This window comes from Oncorhynchus clarkii, chromosome 9 (assembly GCF_045791955.1).
Source record: "Oncorhynchus clarkii lewisi isolate Uvic-CL-2024 chromosome 9, UVic_Ocla_1.0, whole genome shotgun sequence".
Taxonomy (NCBI): domain Eukaryota; kingdom Metazoa; phylum Chordata; class Actinopteri; order Salmoniformes; family Salmonidae; genus Oncorhynchus; species Oncorhynchus clarkii.
In genome coordinates, this window is record NC_092155.1 from 69110632 (window position 1) to 69127852 (window position 17221).

Genomic DNA, 17221 nt, shown 5'->3' on the forward strand with positions numbered 1-17221 from the left:
CAAGTGGGTGGTTCTATGCCCTCCAGGCCCACTCATGGCTGCGCCCCTGCCAAGTCATGTGAAATCAATAGATTAGTGCCTAATAAATATATTTCAATTGACTGATGTCCTCAAATGAACTGTAACTCTGCAAAATCTTTGAAATTGATTCATGTTGCGTTTCTATTTTTCTTCAGTATAGTTAAGAAGTCAAATTTGGCTTAACAAATCACATAAGTTATATGGACTCACTCTGTGTGAAATAAAAGGGGTTGACAGGATTTTTGAATGACCACCCCTTCCTCTGTCCCTCATACATACAACATATGTAAGGTCCCTCAGTCAAGCACTGAATTTCAAGCACAGATTCAACTTCAAAGACCAGGGAGCTTTTCGAAAGGCTCATAAAGGGACGTGATTGGTAGATGGGTAGCAATAACAAATCAGACATTGCATATATCTCCAGTCGTCTGCTGTAATAGCCCATCCGTGAAAAGGATCGACGAGTTGTGCCACTTGGGACACCACAATAAAGAGGAAAAGGTCATAAATCCCCTCCTTTTCTTTGGGAACAACAGAGAAAAATGAATATATAATCGTTTCCGTACTGAATAATGGTACTAACTGTTCACGATTCCCCAGTTTTTGGCTCTATTACAAGTCCTGTAAATTTCCTTCTGGAACAAAAACCTTGAAACTTTACCTATATCATTAGGCCACTTCTAACTTCTGATATTCAGTTTTTATGTATGACTATCTGTGCTGGCCTCCTCGCTCTCTAGGACACTCTGCACTGACCTCCTCCCTCTCTAGGACACTGCACTGACCTCCATCTCTGCACTGACCTCCTCCGCCTCTAGGACACTATGCACTGACCTCCTCCCTCTCTGCACTGACCTCCTCCCTCTCTGCACTGACCTCCTCCCTCTCTAGGATACTATGCACTGACCTCCTCCCTCTCTGCACTGACCTCCTCCCTCTCTGCACTGACCTCCTCCGCCTCTAGGACACTATGCACTGACCTCCTCCCTCTCTGCACTGACCTCCTCCGCCTCTAGGACACTATGCACTGACCTCCTCCCTCTCTGCACTGACCTCCTCCCCCTCTAGGACACAAATGTGAACACCTGTAAGGGGTGTGCGAGCAGCAGGGGATGAAAACAGGTCATTTACTGACACTGAGGTGTGTTCTGTGCTTCAGATGAGAGAAGAAAAAATAAACCCAGAGTTTAGAAGTTGGAAGGCAGCTGTACTGTCAGCGATGACTTGGCTTATTGATTTGCTCTGCTTTGCTTTACCATGCACTGCCAGCTAAACTGGGACAACAACATAGGCTTTCTCTCCAACACTTGACAGAGTGCTAGTTGAGTTGAGTTATGTTACGGTGGTGTTACATAAATTATAGTCAATCAGTGAATCAGAGCAAGTGCTCATAGTAATGGATGCAACGGGATAAATCGACAGGTATTACTGATCAAACACTTGGTTTTCATGCGTTATATTATTATGAGACATCCTCCCACCAGCCTCCACTGTTCTGGATATGAAGAGAAGATCATATTTATTTTGACCTCAATGACTAAAATATTATATTCACCATAGATTTATTCCCAAAATTAAACTTAGAATATGACTTGAGGTCTAGAGGTTGAAAGGAATCAAATTCACTCTGTATTGAAATCTAAGGCAAACTCCAGGGTGTTTTTGGACATACAGCGGAGCTCAGTGTGCTCAGTGTGCGTTTCTGTGTGTGTGTTTCTGTGTGTATTATGTGCATGCGAGTTTCAAGTTCCTTGATGTTCACATCACCAACAAACTATTATTGTCCAAACACATAAATTCATAAAAAATCATACAATGTGATTTTCAGGATTTTTTTCCCTCATTTTGTCTGTCATAGTTGAAGTGTACCTATGATGAATATTAAGGGCCTCTCTCATCTTTTTAAGTGGGAGAACTTGCACAATTGGTGGCTGACTAAATACTTTTTTGCCCCACTGTACATGTACAGATTACCTCAACTAGCCTGTACCTCCGCACACTGACTCGGTACCGGCGCCCCCTGTAAACAATATCGTTATTGTTATTTTTATTGTGCTACTTTTTATTATTACTTTTTATTTTAGCCTGCATGTGGCAAATAAAGATTGATTTGATTTAATGAGAGCCCATGAGCTAATGTTGAGCATCATTTCTTTAGGCTATTCATTTTCGTGAGAAAACAGAGTTTTGAAGGCCTCTATTAAAAAGAGGAGGATCCCATTAGCTTTTTATAGGCTGACTATATTTATTTCTCAAGTTTCCTCATATTAAGCACATTGCTTTGCTTGCATCCTCCATTCGCTATTGAAGTGCATAGATGACATGTATTTTTCCCCCTGCCCGTTCCGAGACGGGTGCATGATAATGGTCCATTCTAAATCCAAACTAATTTCACACATATATTATTTAGTATATGTAAAGACAAGATTAAATCAAGAATAGTCTGATCGGTGAAAATATTTGCCTGTCACTTGTGAATAATATATTATCACTTGTGAATGATGCCCAGCTTGTGTGCAGTAAGGCAAGAAACAGCGCATGCCTTTTATTGCAACGTTTTCAAATCATAGTCACACACCTCATGTAGTCTAGTCCATAGGCCTATATGTTTTAATAAGGTCAGTATCATACCTCATGTAGTCTAGTCCATAGGCCTATATGTTTTAATAAGGTCAGTATCACACCTCATGTAGCCTAGCCCATAGGCCTATATGTTTTAATAAGGTCAGTATCACACCTCATGTAGTCTAGTCCATAGGCCTATATGTTTTAATAAGGTCAGTATCACACCTCATGTAGCCTAGCCCATAGGCCTATATGTTTTAATAAGGTCAGTATCACACCTCATGTAGCCTAGCCCATAGGCCTATATGTTTTAATAAGGTCAGTATCACACCTCATGTAGCCTAGCCCATAGGCCTATATGTTTTAATAAGGTCAGTATCACACCTCATGTAGCCTAGCCCATAGGCCTATATGTTTTAATAAGGTCAGTATCATACCTCATGTAGCCTAGCCCATAGGCCTATATGTTTTAATAAGGTTTGCATCACAACTAAAGTTGCCAAATAACTTCTTAAAATTAAAATGTTCTTGTTACATACAACCTCATGCTAATCGCATTAGCCTACTTCAGCTAAACTGTCCCGCAGGGGACCCACCAATCCTGAACAAGTTTTAAAGCGTTGATGCATTTGTGATCACTTTTAAGAATGGTGTTTTCCCACAAATTGATTGAATTTTGGAACATTCGCCCTTATAGCCTTATAGCAATGTGCACATTGCTGCTCTTATAATGTGAAGAAATAGCTTAATAGTTTATCAACATTTTAAGCTAAACCTTCTGATCTGTTGCATCAGCCTCATTGCTTTGGGGATCTATCGCATCCCACAACTGTCCCAGAGTGTTTGGAATATTTATTTCTCACACAGAAGGACAAGTTGACCAATAGAATAGGGAGATTTTTATACTACGGGGAATTGTAGATTGACATAGGCTAGTGCTTTTCCTGTTCATCAGGCCTACTCATCTTGTTGGCTGACAAAAAAAAGAGTGGGCAGTGAGAAAGACCCAATCACGTGACGGGCATTGGCTAATAATAATTGAGATATCTGAGAGAGCCATGTGAGTGAGAGGTACTTCAGAGCACGCAGCCGGTAGAAGGGAATTATAATGATTATATTCAGCCCAGGGCACAACGGCCACTGTCCTCAAAAGGCATGGGTTAGGGGGCATTACAGCCACACAGGGGGGGATGCCGGCGGGAAATTTAAGGCATTATTAAGTGCTTGTCAAATTGTGAATGAGAGACTGATGAAGTGTGTGCAGCCTGCGCAAGAAACAGAGCAGAGCTCATGCCTTTCATGAGACTTTTTTCAAATCATCATTTGAAATGCAGCCTTAGAATGTACAAAAAATCTAAACATATAGCCCAACCTTTGAATCACAACTAAAGTTGCATAAATAACTCTAAGTTAAGCATATAGGAGGACCTGTTTCTTTGTTAATTTGTTAAATGCATGTGCGCACTCCGTCAGAAATCGTTTGGAGAAAATATCCTTTCTATTTTATTCAGCTATGTTCAATTGTATTCTTCATACTATAACATATAAAATAATGCCACGGAATTATAAGCAAATCTTCTCAGCTAAATGAACTAGTGTTGCCCACAGCCATATGGCATAGCCAGATCAGGACCTAACATAAGGAAATCACGAAGTATGCTATTCTGTTCTTCTGAAATAGACTACATTTTATTCATATCATGTTTCTTTAGGCCTGTCTAAAATAAATAATGGATTTGTTGTGATGGTGTAGGCTATATTAAATATATTTTTTAAATGTAGATGTTCCAAAGGTCTACATCAATGGCTATGTGTGGAAGTCAGGAGATGATAAATAAGTTTATGTTAATTAACGGTCAATTACGGGACACCGGCAATTATTTCCTTGACAATCACCGACTGACAAAGTGTAATGACTGCCACAGCCCTTGTATGTGCGTTCGTGTGTGCTTCTTGGACCTCTTACCTTGGTCTGGAGGGTTGGGGTCCCAGGCGGCCCACAGCTGGACGATGAAGAAGGGGGACCAGCAGACTGTGTACACCAACACTATCACTAAAGTCATCCTCACCGTCTTAGACATGGCTTTGGAGATGGAGGGGGGAGTCAGGGCCAAGGGGGGTGGGGGTGAGGGAGGGTACTCCAGGGAGGGGCGTGGAGAGGGGACATGCTGGGCAGAGGAGGGGAGCTCGAAGGAGGTATAGGACTCATGGCAGTAGCAACCGCCATTGTTAGGAGGCACTGAACCACCACTACATCCACCAGAGGTGACTGGGCCATGGGAGCCATGTGATCTGGGAACTACAGCTGTACTGGAGCCCCTTCGGTCACTAAGGACAGGGTTGGAGGGGACGGGGAGGTTATCTGGGATGTTGAAGGGGTTTTGCTGCGCTGCTGCTGCTGCTGCTGTGTGGTCATTGTGACTGCTGCTGCACTGTGGGCAGGGGGACGGGTAGTCATAGCAGTCTGATGGGGGCACAGCTGTAGACAGGGGGGAGAAGGGGGAGCTTGAGGGGTTGTTGTTCATAGTCTTTAGAAGCTGTCCTTCTCCTACTCCTCTTCCCCCTCCTCCTCCTCTCCCCCCTCTTCCCCCTTCTCCTCCACCTCCTCTCCCACCTTCTCCTCCTCCTCCTCTCCCCCCTCCTCCTCCTCTCCCCCGCTCCCTTGTCATTCTACCGTCCTCCTTTTTGACTCTGTGGAAGCGGAAGATGACAGCATTGTTCTTCTTGAGCTCTGCTGACACCATCCTCTCTGACTTCAGATAGATGTTGTTGTGAATCTCTCTGAAGATCCGGATCTGGAATGAGATTTTAAAAAATAGATTTCTCCTCTTTCTTCATGTAGTGTTGTGGTGTCTCTCTTTATGTAGTGTTGTGGTGTCTCTCTTTATGTAGTGTTGTGGTGTCTCTCTTTATGTAGTGTTGTGGTGTCTTTCTTTATGTAGTGTTGTGGTGTCTCTCTTTATGTAGTGTTGTAGTGTCTCTCTTTATGTGGTGTTGTGGTGTCTCTCTTTATGTAGTGTTGTGGTGTCTCTCTTTATGTAGTGTTGTGGTGTCTCTCTTTATGTAGTGTTGTGGTGTCTTTCTTTATGTAGTGTTGTGGTGTCTCTCTTTATGTAGTGTTGTAGTGTCTCTCTTTATGTGGTGTTGTGGTGTCTCTCTTTATGTAGTGTTGTGGTGTCTCTCTTTATGTAGTGTTGTGGTGTCTCTTTATGTAGTGTTGTAGTGTCTCTCTTTATGTAGTGTTGTGGTGTCTCTCTTTATGTAGTGTTGTGGTGTCTCTCTTTATGTAGTGTTGTGGTGTCTCTTTATGTAGTGTTGTAGTGTCTCTCTTTATGTAGTGTTGTGGTGTCTTTCTTTATGTAGTGTTGTGGTGTCTCTCTTTATGTAGTGTTGTAGTGTCTCTCTTTATGTGGTGTTGTGGTGTCTCTCTTTATGTAGTGTTGTGGTGTCTCTCTTTATGTAGTGTTGTGGTGTCTCTCTTTATGTAGTGTTGTGGTGTCTTTCTTTATGTAGTGTTGTGGTGTCTCTCTTTATGTAGTGTTGTAGTGTCTCTCTTTATGTGGTGTTGTGGTGTCTCTCTTTATGTAGTGTTGTGGTGTCTCTCTTTATGTAGTGTTGTGGTGTCTCTTTATGTAGTGTTGTAGTGTCTCTCTTTATGTAGTGTTGTGGTGTCTCTCTTTATGTAGTGTTGTGGTGTCTCTCTTTATGTAGTGTTGTGGTGTCTCTTTATGTAGTGTTGTAGTGTCTCTCTTTATGTAGTGTTGTAGTGTCTCTCTTTATGTGGTGTTGTGGTGTCTCTCTTTATGTAGTGTTGTGGTGTCTCTTTATGTAGTGTTGTGGTGTCTCTCTTGTCGTGATGGGTGTTTTGTCCTGTGTTTATATTTTTAATCCCAGCCCACACCCCCCTTAGGAGGCCTTTCATTGTATATAAGAATTTGTTCTTAATTAAATAAAGGTTAAATAAAATAAAAAAGATAGTCCAGCCACCTGACATGTGTGGTATATCAAGAATCATCATTACGCACCTTGTGTTGGGGATAATAAAAGGCCACTCTAAAATGTACAGTTTTGTCACAGAACACAATGCCACAGATGTCTCAACTTTTGAGGGAGCATGCAATTGGCATGCTGACTGCAGGAATGTCCACCAGAGCTGTTGCCAGATAATTTATTGTTAATTTCTCTACCATAAGCCACCTCCAACGTCTTTATAGAGAATTTGGTAGTACGTCCAACCGACCTCACAAGCGCAGACCACTTGTAACCACGCCAGCCCAGGACCTCCACTTCAGGCTTCTTCACCTGCGGGATCATCTGAGACCAGTCAGACAGCTGATGAAACTGAGGAGTATTTCTGTCTGTAATAAAGCCATTTTGTGGAGAAAAAATAATTCTGATTGGCTGAGCCTGGCTCCCCAGTGGGTGGACCTGGCTCCCAAGTGAGTGGACCTGGCTCCCAAGTGAGTGGGCCTATGCCCTCCCAGACCCACCCATGGCTGCGCCCCTGCAAAGTCATGAGAAATCCATAGATTAAGGCCTAATGAAATTATTTAAATTGACACATTTCCTTATATGAACTGTAACTCTGTAAAATCTTTTAAATTGTTGCATGTTCCATTTATATTTTTTATTCAGTATAGTTAAAACTAATAGAAAAAATTAACGTAGACAATAAAAAACTATTTTGGAACAGATTCCTAAACCCAATCATCCCAACACAGACACCAAACACAGACTTATTGTCCTTTGTAACTCAATTAAAAGTCTTAAATTCTGTTTCCGAAAAAAGCACATGACTCCAGCAGGCCAGGTCTGGGTCTTAGAACAATGTCCTGCCAAACCACGTTAAGGTCATCATTTGATCAGACCTGGGTTCAACTACTATTTGAAATAATTTCAAATACTGTGGCTGAGCTTGATTGTGCTTGATTGTGCTTGCCTGGAACAGTTTTACCTCATTTCTATCAACATGTTAAATGTGCAACCAGAGGGAAAAAAACTCTGGACCACCTATACTCCACACACAGAGATGCACACAAAGCTCCCCCTCACCCTCCATTTGGCAAATTTGATCATAATTCTATCCTCCTGATTCCTGCTTACAAGCAAAAATGAAAAAAGAAAGCACCAGTGACTAGATCAATAAAAAAAGTGGTCAAATGAAGCACATGCTAAGTAAGCTACAGGATTGCTAGCACAGACTGGAATATGTTCCGGGATTCCTCCAATGGCATTGAGGAGTACACCACAGCTGTCATTGGCTTCATCAATAAGTGCATCGATGACGTCGTCCCCACAGTGACCGTACGTACGTACATACCCCAACCAGAAGCCATAGATTACAGGCAACATCCGCACTGAGCTAAAGGCTAGAGCTGCCGCTTTCAAGGAGCGGGACTCTAACCCGGAAGCTTATAAGAAATCCAGCTATGCCCTCCTATGAACCATCAAACAGGCAAAGCGTCAATACAGGACTAAGATCGAATCGTACTACACCGGCTCTGACGCTCGTCGGATGTGGCAGGGCCTGTAAACTATTACAGATTACAAAGGGAAGCACAGCCGAGAGCTGCCCAGTGACACGAGTCTACCGGACTAGCTAAACTACTTCTATGCTCGCTTTGAAGCAAATAACACTGAAACATGCATGAGAGCCCCAGCTGTACTGGAAGACAGTGTGGTCACGCTCTCCGCAGCCGATGTGAGTAAGACCTTTAGACAGGTCAACATTCACAAGAGTGCAGGGCCAAATGGATTACCAGGACGTGTACTGCGAGCATGCGCTGACCAACTGGCTAGTGTCTTCACTGACATTTTCAACCTCTCCCTGTCCGAGTCTGTAATACCAACATGTTTTAAGCAGACCACCATAGTGCCTGTGCCCAAGAACAATAAGGTAACCTGCCTAAATGACTATGACCCGTAGCACTCATGTCTGTAGCCATGAAGTGTTTTGAAAGGCCGGATAATGGCTCACAACAACACCATTATCCCAGAAACCATAGACCCACTCCAATTTTCATACCGCCCAAACAGATCCAGAGATGATGCTGTCTCTATTGCACTCCGCACTGCCCTTTCCCACCTGGACAAAAGGAACACCTATTTGAGAATGCTATCCATTGACTACAGCTCAGGGTTCAACACCATAGTGCCCTCAAAGCTCATTAATAAGGTAAGGATCCTGGGACTAAACACCTCCCTCTGCAACTGGATCCTGGACTTCCTGACAGGCCACCCCCAGGTGGCAAGGGTAGGTAACAACACATCCGCCACACTGATCCTCAACACGGAGGCCCCTCAGGGGTGCATGCTCAGCCCCCTCCTGTACTCCCTGTTCACTCATGACTGCTCGGCCAAGCACGACTCCAACCCCATCATTCAATTTGCCGATGACACAACAGTGGTAGGCCTAATCACAGACAACATCAAGACAGCCTATAAGGTGGAGTTCAGAGACCTGGCCGTGTCGTGCCAGGACAAAAACCTCTCCCTCAACGTGATCAAGACAAAGGAGATGATTGTGGACTACAGGAAAAAGAGGACTGAGCATGCCCCCATTATCATTGACGGGGCTGAAGTGGAGCAGGTTGAGAGCTTCAAGTTCCTTGGTGTCCACATCACCAACAAACTAACAAGGTCCAAGCACACCATGACAGTCTTGAACTTGATATGTCAAAACATATCCCCCCTCAGGAGACTGAAAAGATTTGGCATGGGTCCCCAGATCCTCAAAAGGTTCTGCAGCTGCACCATCGGAGGCAACTGCTCGGCCTCCGACCGCGAGGCACTACACAGGGCAGTACGAACTGCCCAGTACATCACTGGGGCCAAGCTTCCTGCCATCCAGGACCTCTATACCAGGTGGTGTCAGAGGAAGGCCCTGAAAATTGTCAAAGATTCCAGACACCCTAGTCATAGACTGTTCTCTCTGCTATCACAGAGCAAGCGGTACCGGAGCGGCAAGTCTAGGTCCAAGAGGCTTCTAAACAGCTTCTACCCCCAAGCCATAAGACTCCTGAACATCTAGTCAAATGGCTACCCAGACTATTCACATTGCCCCCCTCCCCTCTCCACACCACTGCCACTCTCTGTTGTCATCTAAGCATAGTCACTTTAATAACTCTACCTACATGTACATACTACCTCAACTAACCGGTGCATCCGCACATTGACTCTGTACCGGCACCCCCCTGTATATAGCCTCCACATTGACTCTGTACCGGCACCCCCCTGTATATAGCCTCCACATTGACTCTGTACCGGTTCCCCCTGTATATATTGACTCTGTATCGGTACCCCCTGTATATATTGACTCTGTATCAGTACCCCCTGTATATATTGACTCTGTATCGGTACCCCCTGTATATATTGACTCTGTACCGGCACCCACCTGTATATATTGACTCTGTATCGGTACCCCCTGTATATATTGACTCTGTACCAGTACCCCCTGTATATGGCCTCCACATTGACGCTGTACCTGTACCCCCTGTATACAGCCTCCACATTGACTGTACCGGCACCCCCCTGTATATATAGCCTCCACATTGACTCTGTACCGGTACCCCCCTGTATATAGCCTCCACATTGACTTTGTACCGGCACCCCCCTGTATATAGCCTCCACATTGACTCTGTACCGGTACCCCCTGTATATATTGACTCTGTATCGGTACCCCCTGTATATATTGACTCTGTATCGGTACCCCCTGTATATATTAACTCTGTACCGGCACCCCCCTGTATATATTGACTCTGTATCGGTACCCCCTGTATATATTGACTCTGTACCAGTACCCCCTGTATATAGCCTCCACATTGACTCTGTACCAGTACCCCCTGTATATATTGTTATTTTTTACTGCTCCTCTTTAATTACTTGTTACTTTTATCTCATATTCTTATCTGTATTTTTTGAAACGGCACTGTCGGTTAGGGTCATTTCACTGCAAGGTATACACCCTATTGTATTCGGCGCATGTGACGAATAGCATTTGATTTGATTTGAACATTGGAACCAATAGAATGGCAAACACACCGAAATGGCAAACACACCGAAATGGCAAACACACCGAAATGGCATACACACCGAAATGGCAAACACACCGAAATGGCAAACACACCGAAATGGCAAACACACCGATCTGGGGAACTCCAGGCAGGTTAAATCAAACACTCAAAGTATATGAAAGATTTCAAATAATATTTAATTAATTCAATGTCCTTAATCTTTGGCTGGGTTCTGGTTCATTTGTCTGATATTCTGGTTCCCTGTGGGGTACCTCATGGTGGGTAGTGTTCTGACAGGCTGGCCACACAGCAGGGAGTCTACAGAGGGCTGTGTTAATTAGGCCATCGGAAACATCTCCCACAGGATGCTACATAACACCAGCCACTGAGCCTGTTCAGTCTGATCTGATAGAACTGACCCCCTGGAGCTTGTTCAACAATGCCTGCCAAATACCGCTCCATCAAAACAGAACACGTTTTATTCATGCTTGACATGCTTCAGTTTTTGGATTCTGTGTATTTCAGTGCCTCGGGGGTGGCAAGTAGCCTAAAGGACTCTTTTCCCTATGTAGTGCAGAGGAGGCTAGTGGGAGGAGCAATAGGAGGACAGGCTCAATGTAATGGCTGGAATGAAATCAATGTTTCCATTTGTTTGATGTGTTTGGTACCATTCCATTGATTCCATTCCAGCCATTACAATGAGCCTGTCTTCTCCTCTGCCTCCTGTCTATAGCTCCTCTCACCAGCCTCCTCTGATATAGTGCACTATTTAAGGAATAGAGTGCAATTTGGGAAAAAGCCATAGTTTAAGACGCGGATGATAATGAAATGGGAACTGAACTGGTAACAAGAGGGCTACTGGTCTCTGATCCCAGGTTGTACCGTAGAACAAGGCACCCTCCAGGAGCATCGCACCGCGGCTGACGCTGCTTCTCTCAATGTGTGTGTGTGTGTGTGTGTATGTGTGTGTGTGTCTTGGGAAAAAAGGCAAAGGACTAATTTCTATTCTACGTTTGTTCTGTCGTCACACTGTGTTGTGTCCTTGTTGTCGTACCTGGCAAACAGTGATGATTAAGACTGTGTGTGTGTGTGTGTGTGTGTGTGTGTGTGTGTGTGTGTGTGTGTGTGTGTGTGTGTGTGTGTGTGTGTGTGTGTGTGTGTTTCAGTAGTAGACAGTACCTGGCAGACGGTGATGATTAGTGCTGGCAGTAAGAACACTGCTAGGGTCATCCAGGTGATGTAGGCCTTGAGCCCCCACTGCTCAGCGAAGTGACCCCAGCACTCAAACTCTCCTGGAGACACCTCCGACCGCGAGAAAATGAAGAACTGAGGGAGGAAGGACGGGACAGATTGAGGAGGGGGGAGAGAGGGAGGGAAAAGGGCGAGGGTGGGAGGATGGATGGAGGGAGTGGTGAGGGAGTCAAAACCAAACACATTTCTAACTAACAGAACAGGAGGCCACACTGTCTAGGAAACTTCCACTGAACTCATGATACAAAAAATAAGCCGAAAATGGGTATATCTTGAATTTGACTGCAGGCTCTGGGATCAGGGCAGAAGTGTCCCTTTGAGACTTTTACTTAACCTTTAGTCATGCTGAGACCAACGCCTCTTTCACAGATCAGTCCTGTATACCCATCTATCCACATAAAACACATCAATATATACTACACACATCAATATACACAACAATATACAGTATACATCAATATTCACATAAACACACAAAAAGCAAAACACAATGAGCCAGCTTGTCATCTATCTGGTGCACACATGAGGTAGCCTATACCGAAGTACTACCTGAGGTAGCCTATTCCGAGGTACTACCTGAGGTAGCCTATTCCGAGGTACTACCTGCGGTAGCCTATACCGAGGTACTAACTGAGGTAGCCTATACCGAGGTACTACCTGAGGTAGCCTATTCCGAGGTACTACCTGAGGTAGCCTATTCCGAGGTACTACCTGCGGTAGCCTATACCGAGGTACTACCTGAGGTAGCCAATACCGAGGTACTACCTGAGGTAGCCTATTCCGAGGTACTACCTGCGGTAGCCTATACCGAGGTACTAACTGAGGTAGCCTATACCGAGGTACTACCTGAGGTAGCCTATTCCGAGGTACTACCTGCGGTAGCCTATACCGAGGTACTACCTGAGGTAGCCAATACCGAGGTACTACCTGAGGTAGCCTATACCGAGGTACTACCTGAGGTAGCCTATACCGAGGTACTACCTGAGGTAGCCAATGCCGAGGTACTACCTATACTGAACAGTCAGGCCAGTGTCCCTACCTCCATCTTGTTCTGAGGACACGGCGCTGCTGCCAATCCCTGAGCTCACCTGTGTGAATTGTTTGTTTGTTTATAGTTATATTGCTCAATATCTCTCAATTTTGAAAGTGGATTTTACATTGCATGTATGACCCTGTTCATCCGGATTGCTGTAATATGCAAAAAAATGTACAATCACTACATGAGGTTGTATGTAGTCAGTGAGTAAATCAACCACAACCAACCACAACTTCTCCCGTGAGTTTCTACTCACTTTCAGAGATAAAGCTCACACTCTCCAAAACAGCAATGCATTGCCTGATGGTTGTTTCAAGTCAACAAGGGAAACTAAGAAGAAACGAGGCTCAAGAGGTGCTGTCAGAAACAGACAGACTACAGGGGTGGGAATGCCATCACCCGCTCCCAGTGATCACCCTGTCAAATGTGCGGTCACTAAATAATAACCACTCCAGAGAATGCATTTCCACTGCTTCAGAGTGCAATGGCGGCGAGCAGTTCTTGTGCTGACGTTGCTTCCAGAAGCAGTTTGGAACTCGGTAATGAGTGTTGCAACCGAGGACAGATCATTTTTACACGCTTCGCAATTCAACACTCGGCGGTCCCGTTCTGTGAGCTTGTGTGGCCTACCACTTCTCGGATGAGCCGTTGTTGCTCCTAGATGTTTCCACTTCACAATAACAGCACTTACAGTTGACCGGAGCAGCTCTAGCAAAGCAGAAATTTGACAAATTGACTTGTTGGAAAGCATTCTATGACAGTGTCACTTTGAAAGTCACTGAGCTCTTCAGTAAGGTAATTCTACTGGCTATGTTTGTCTATGGAGATTGCATGGCTGTGTGCTTGATTTTATACACCCGTCAGCAACACGTGTGGCAGAAATAGCCGAGTCTACTTATTTGAAGGGGTGTCCACATACTTTTATATACACTGCACTTTTATATACACTATACACTTAAACAACACAATGTAACTCCAAGTCAATCACACTTCTGTGAAATCAAACTGTCCACTTAGGAAGCAACACTGATTGACAATACATTTCACATGCTGTTGTGCAAATGGAATAGACAACAGGTGTAAATTATAGGCAATTAGCAAGACACCCCCAATAAAGGAGTGGTTCTGCAGGTGACAACCACAGACCACTTCTCAGTTCCTATGCTTCCTGGCTGATGTTTTGGTCACTTTTGAATGCTGGCGGTGCTTTCACACAAGTGGCTCAGGTAGTGCAGCTCATCCAGGATGGCACATCAATGCTAGCTGTGGCAAGAAGGTTTGCTGTGTCTGTCAGCATAGTGTCCAGAGCATGGAGGCGCTACCAGGAGACAGGCCAGTACATCAGGAGACGTGGAGGAGGCCGTAGGAGGGCAACAACCCAGCAGCAGGACCGCTACCTCCGCCTTTGTGCAAGGAGGAGCAGGAGGAGCACTGCCAGAGTCCTGCAAAATGACCTCCAGCAGGCCACAATTGTGCATGTGTCTGCTCAAACGGTCAGAAACAGACTCCATGAGGGTGGTGTGAGGGCCCGACGTCCACAGGTGGGGGTTGTGCTTACAGCTCAACACCGTGCAGGATGTTTGGCATTTGCCAGAGAACACCAAGATTGGCAAATTCGCCACTGGCGCCCTGTGCTCTTCACAGATGAAAGCAGGTTCACACTGAGCACATGTGACAGACGTGACAGTCTGGAGATGCCGTGGAGAACGTTCTGCTGCCTGCAACATCCTCCAGCATGACCAGTTTGGCGGTGGGTCAGTCATGGTGTGGGGTGGCATTTCTTTGGGGGGCCGCACAGCCTTCCATGTGCTCGCCAGAGGTAGCCCGACTGCCATTAGGTACCGAGATGAGATCCTCAGACCCCTTGTGAGACCATATGCTGGTGCGGTTGGCCCTCGGTTCCTCCTAATGCAAGACAATGCTAGACCTCATGTGGCTGGAGTGTGTCAGCAGTTCCTGCAAGAAGAAGGCATTGATGCTATGGACTGGCCCGACCATTCCCCAAACCTGAATCCAATTGAGCACATCTGGGACATCATGTCTCGCTCCATCCACCAACGCCACGTTGCACCACAGACTGTCCAGGAGTTGGCGGATGCTTTAGTCCAGGTCTGGGAGGAGATCCCTCAGGAGACCATCCGCCACCTCATCAGGAGCATTCCCAGGCGTTGTAGGGAGGTCATACAGGCACATGGAGGCCACACACACTACTGAGCCTCATTTTGACTTGTTTTAAGGACATTACATCAGAGTTGGATCAGCCTGTAGTGTGGTTTTCCACTTTAATTTTGAGTGTGACTCCAAATCCAGACCTCCATGGGTTGATAAATTTGATTTCCATTGATAACTTTTGTGTGATTTTGTTGTCCGCACATTCAACTATGTAAAGAAAAAAGTATTTATTAAGAATATTTCATTCATTCAGATCTAGGATGTGTTATTTTAGTATTCCCTTGATTTTTTTGAGCAGTGTATATATAGTGTACGTGCCTGGACCTAACAATAAGGAAGCTGCTGACAGGATTACAGACTGGTTCAATGCTTCAATTTCACGATCGGCTGACCAGACAGCATTTGTGCTTGGGGATTTTAATACGCTCTCTCCTCCCCACTCTGCAACAGTACGTCGCTTGTCCGACTCGCTCAACGCACATTGTGGAACAGTGTTGTGGCAACATAGATGACACATACAAGGCAGTGTGCAGAGCATCCATCAGGAAATCAGACCATAACGTTGTCCGTCTCCTATCGAGATACAGCCAGCTGGTGAAATGCAGAAAACCTGTAGAGAAATCCATTCAGCCATGGAAAGAGGAGAGCAGGGAGGAGCTCAAGGACTGCTTTGATGTCACAGACTGTGGGGGGTTCTTTGACTGTTGTAGGGAACCCCATGAGTTGACAGACAATATCACATCTTACATCCAGTTCTGTGAGGATACTGTCATTAACACAACATTTGTCAGAGTATTTCCCTAAAACAAGCCAAGGGTGTCTAAGAAATTGAAAATGTGCCTAAATTAAGTTTTCTTTCCTGAAAGTAGATACGGATGCTGTAAAGGAGAAAGAAAATTAATTTAGGTCAAACATGTGGAAAGCTAAAAGTGGAGCAGAGGTTCTGTACAGGCAATCCAAGACAAGCATGGGACAGAATGCAATGATGGGCGGAGAGAGGAAGAGAACAGAGAACAATCCAAGACAAGCATGGGACGGAATGCAGTGATGGGAGGAGAGAGGAAGAGAACAGAGAACAATCCAAGACAAGCATGGGACGGAATGCAGTGATGGGAGGAGAGAGGAAGAGAACAGAGAACAATCCAAGACAAGCATGGGACGGAATGCAGTGATGGGAGGAGAGAGGAAGAGAATAGAGAACAATCCAAGACGTAAAATGGGACGGAATGCAGTGATGGGAGGAGAGAGGAAGAGAACAGAGAACAATCCAAGACAAGCATGGGACGGAATGCAATGATGGGAGGAGAGAGGAAGAGAACAGAGAACAATCCAAGACAAGCATGGGACGGAATGCAGTGATGGGAGGAGAGAGGAAGAGAACAGAGAACAATCCAAGACAAGCATGGGACGGAATGCAGTGATGGGAGAGAGGAAGAGAACAGAGAACAATCCAAGACAAGCATGGGATGGAATGCAATGATGGGAGGAGAGAGGAAGAGAACAGAGAACAATCCAAGACAAGCATGGGACGGAATGCAGTGATGGGAGGAGAGAGGAAGAGAACAGAGAACAATCACATTGCAGACTGTACATCCTTTGTAAATGACCTTAAGGAAGATTTGACACCGTTGATTTTTAAAGACGAATGTCAACCAAATATGTGACAGCATCCCCAATTCCTCTCCTGTTCAGATACCAGAGAACAAGGTGGCCTCATGCCTGTCACATATTAAGCCACACAAAGCATCGGGACCAGACGCACTACAGGGCAAGTAATGAAGGTCTGCACCGACAAGCTACAAGAGAGTCTTCACACAACTGTTTCAACTCCTGCTGAGCACCTGCACATTGCCAAACTCCTGGTAGGTGCCAACCATTGTACCGGTGCCTTAGAAGCCAAGGGCCAAATCAACAAATGGCTTTCGACCTGTGGCCTTCATGCCCCTTTGGGCCAAATGCATGGTGAAGGGTTGTCAGTAAGCACCTTACCCTGTCCATAGCAGAGCAACTGGACCCATTACAGTTTGCCTATAAGGCACAGAGGGAGACTGAGGATGCTACCCTGACCTTGGTGAACATGGTGGGTAGTCACCTTCAACATGCAAAATCATATGCACACATTTTAGTTATTGATTTTAGTTCAGCTTTCAATACAATGCATATA

The 17221-nt window shown here is 45.1% G+C and overlaps 1 protein-coding gene across 1 annotated transcript in view; it reads right to left on the reverse strand.

Annotated features, from left to right (window-relative positions):
* LOC139417377 (vasopressin V2 receptor-like) overlaps positions 1 to 17221 on the reverse strand; it is a 59740-nt gene that overhangs the window by 1850 nt on the left and 40669 nt on the right. Inside the window, exons 4-6 of the mRNA XM_071166647.1 lie at positions 11778 to 11924; positions 5291 to 5381; positions 4553 to 4702 (exon numbers count right to left, since the gene is read on the reverse strand). Coding sequence (XP_071022748.1) covers positions 4553 to 4702; positions 5291 to 5381; positions 11778 to 11924 — 388 coding nt within the window. The remainder of the gene's footprint in view (positions 1 to 4552; positions 4703 to 5290; positions 5382 to 11777; positions 11925 to 17221) is intronic.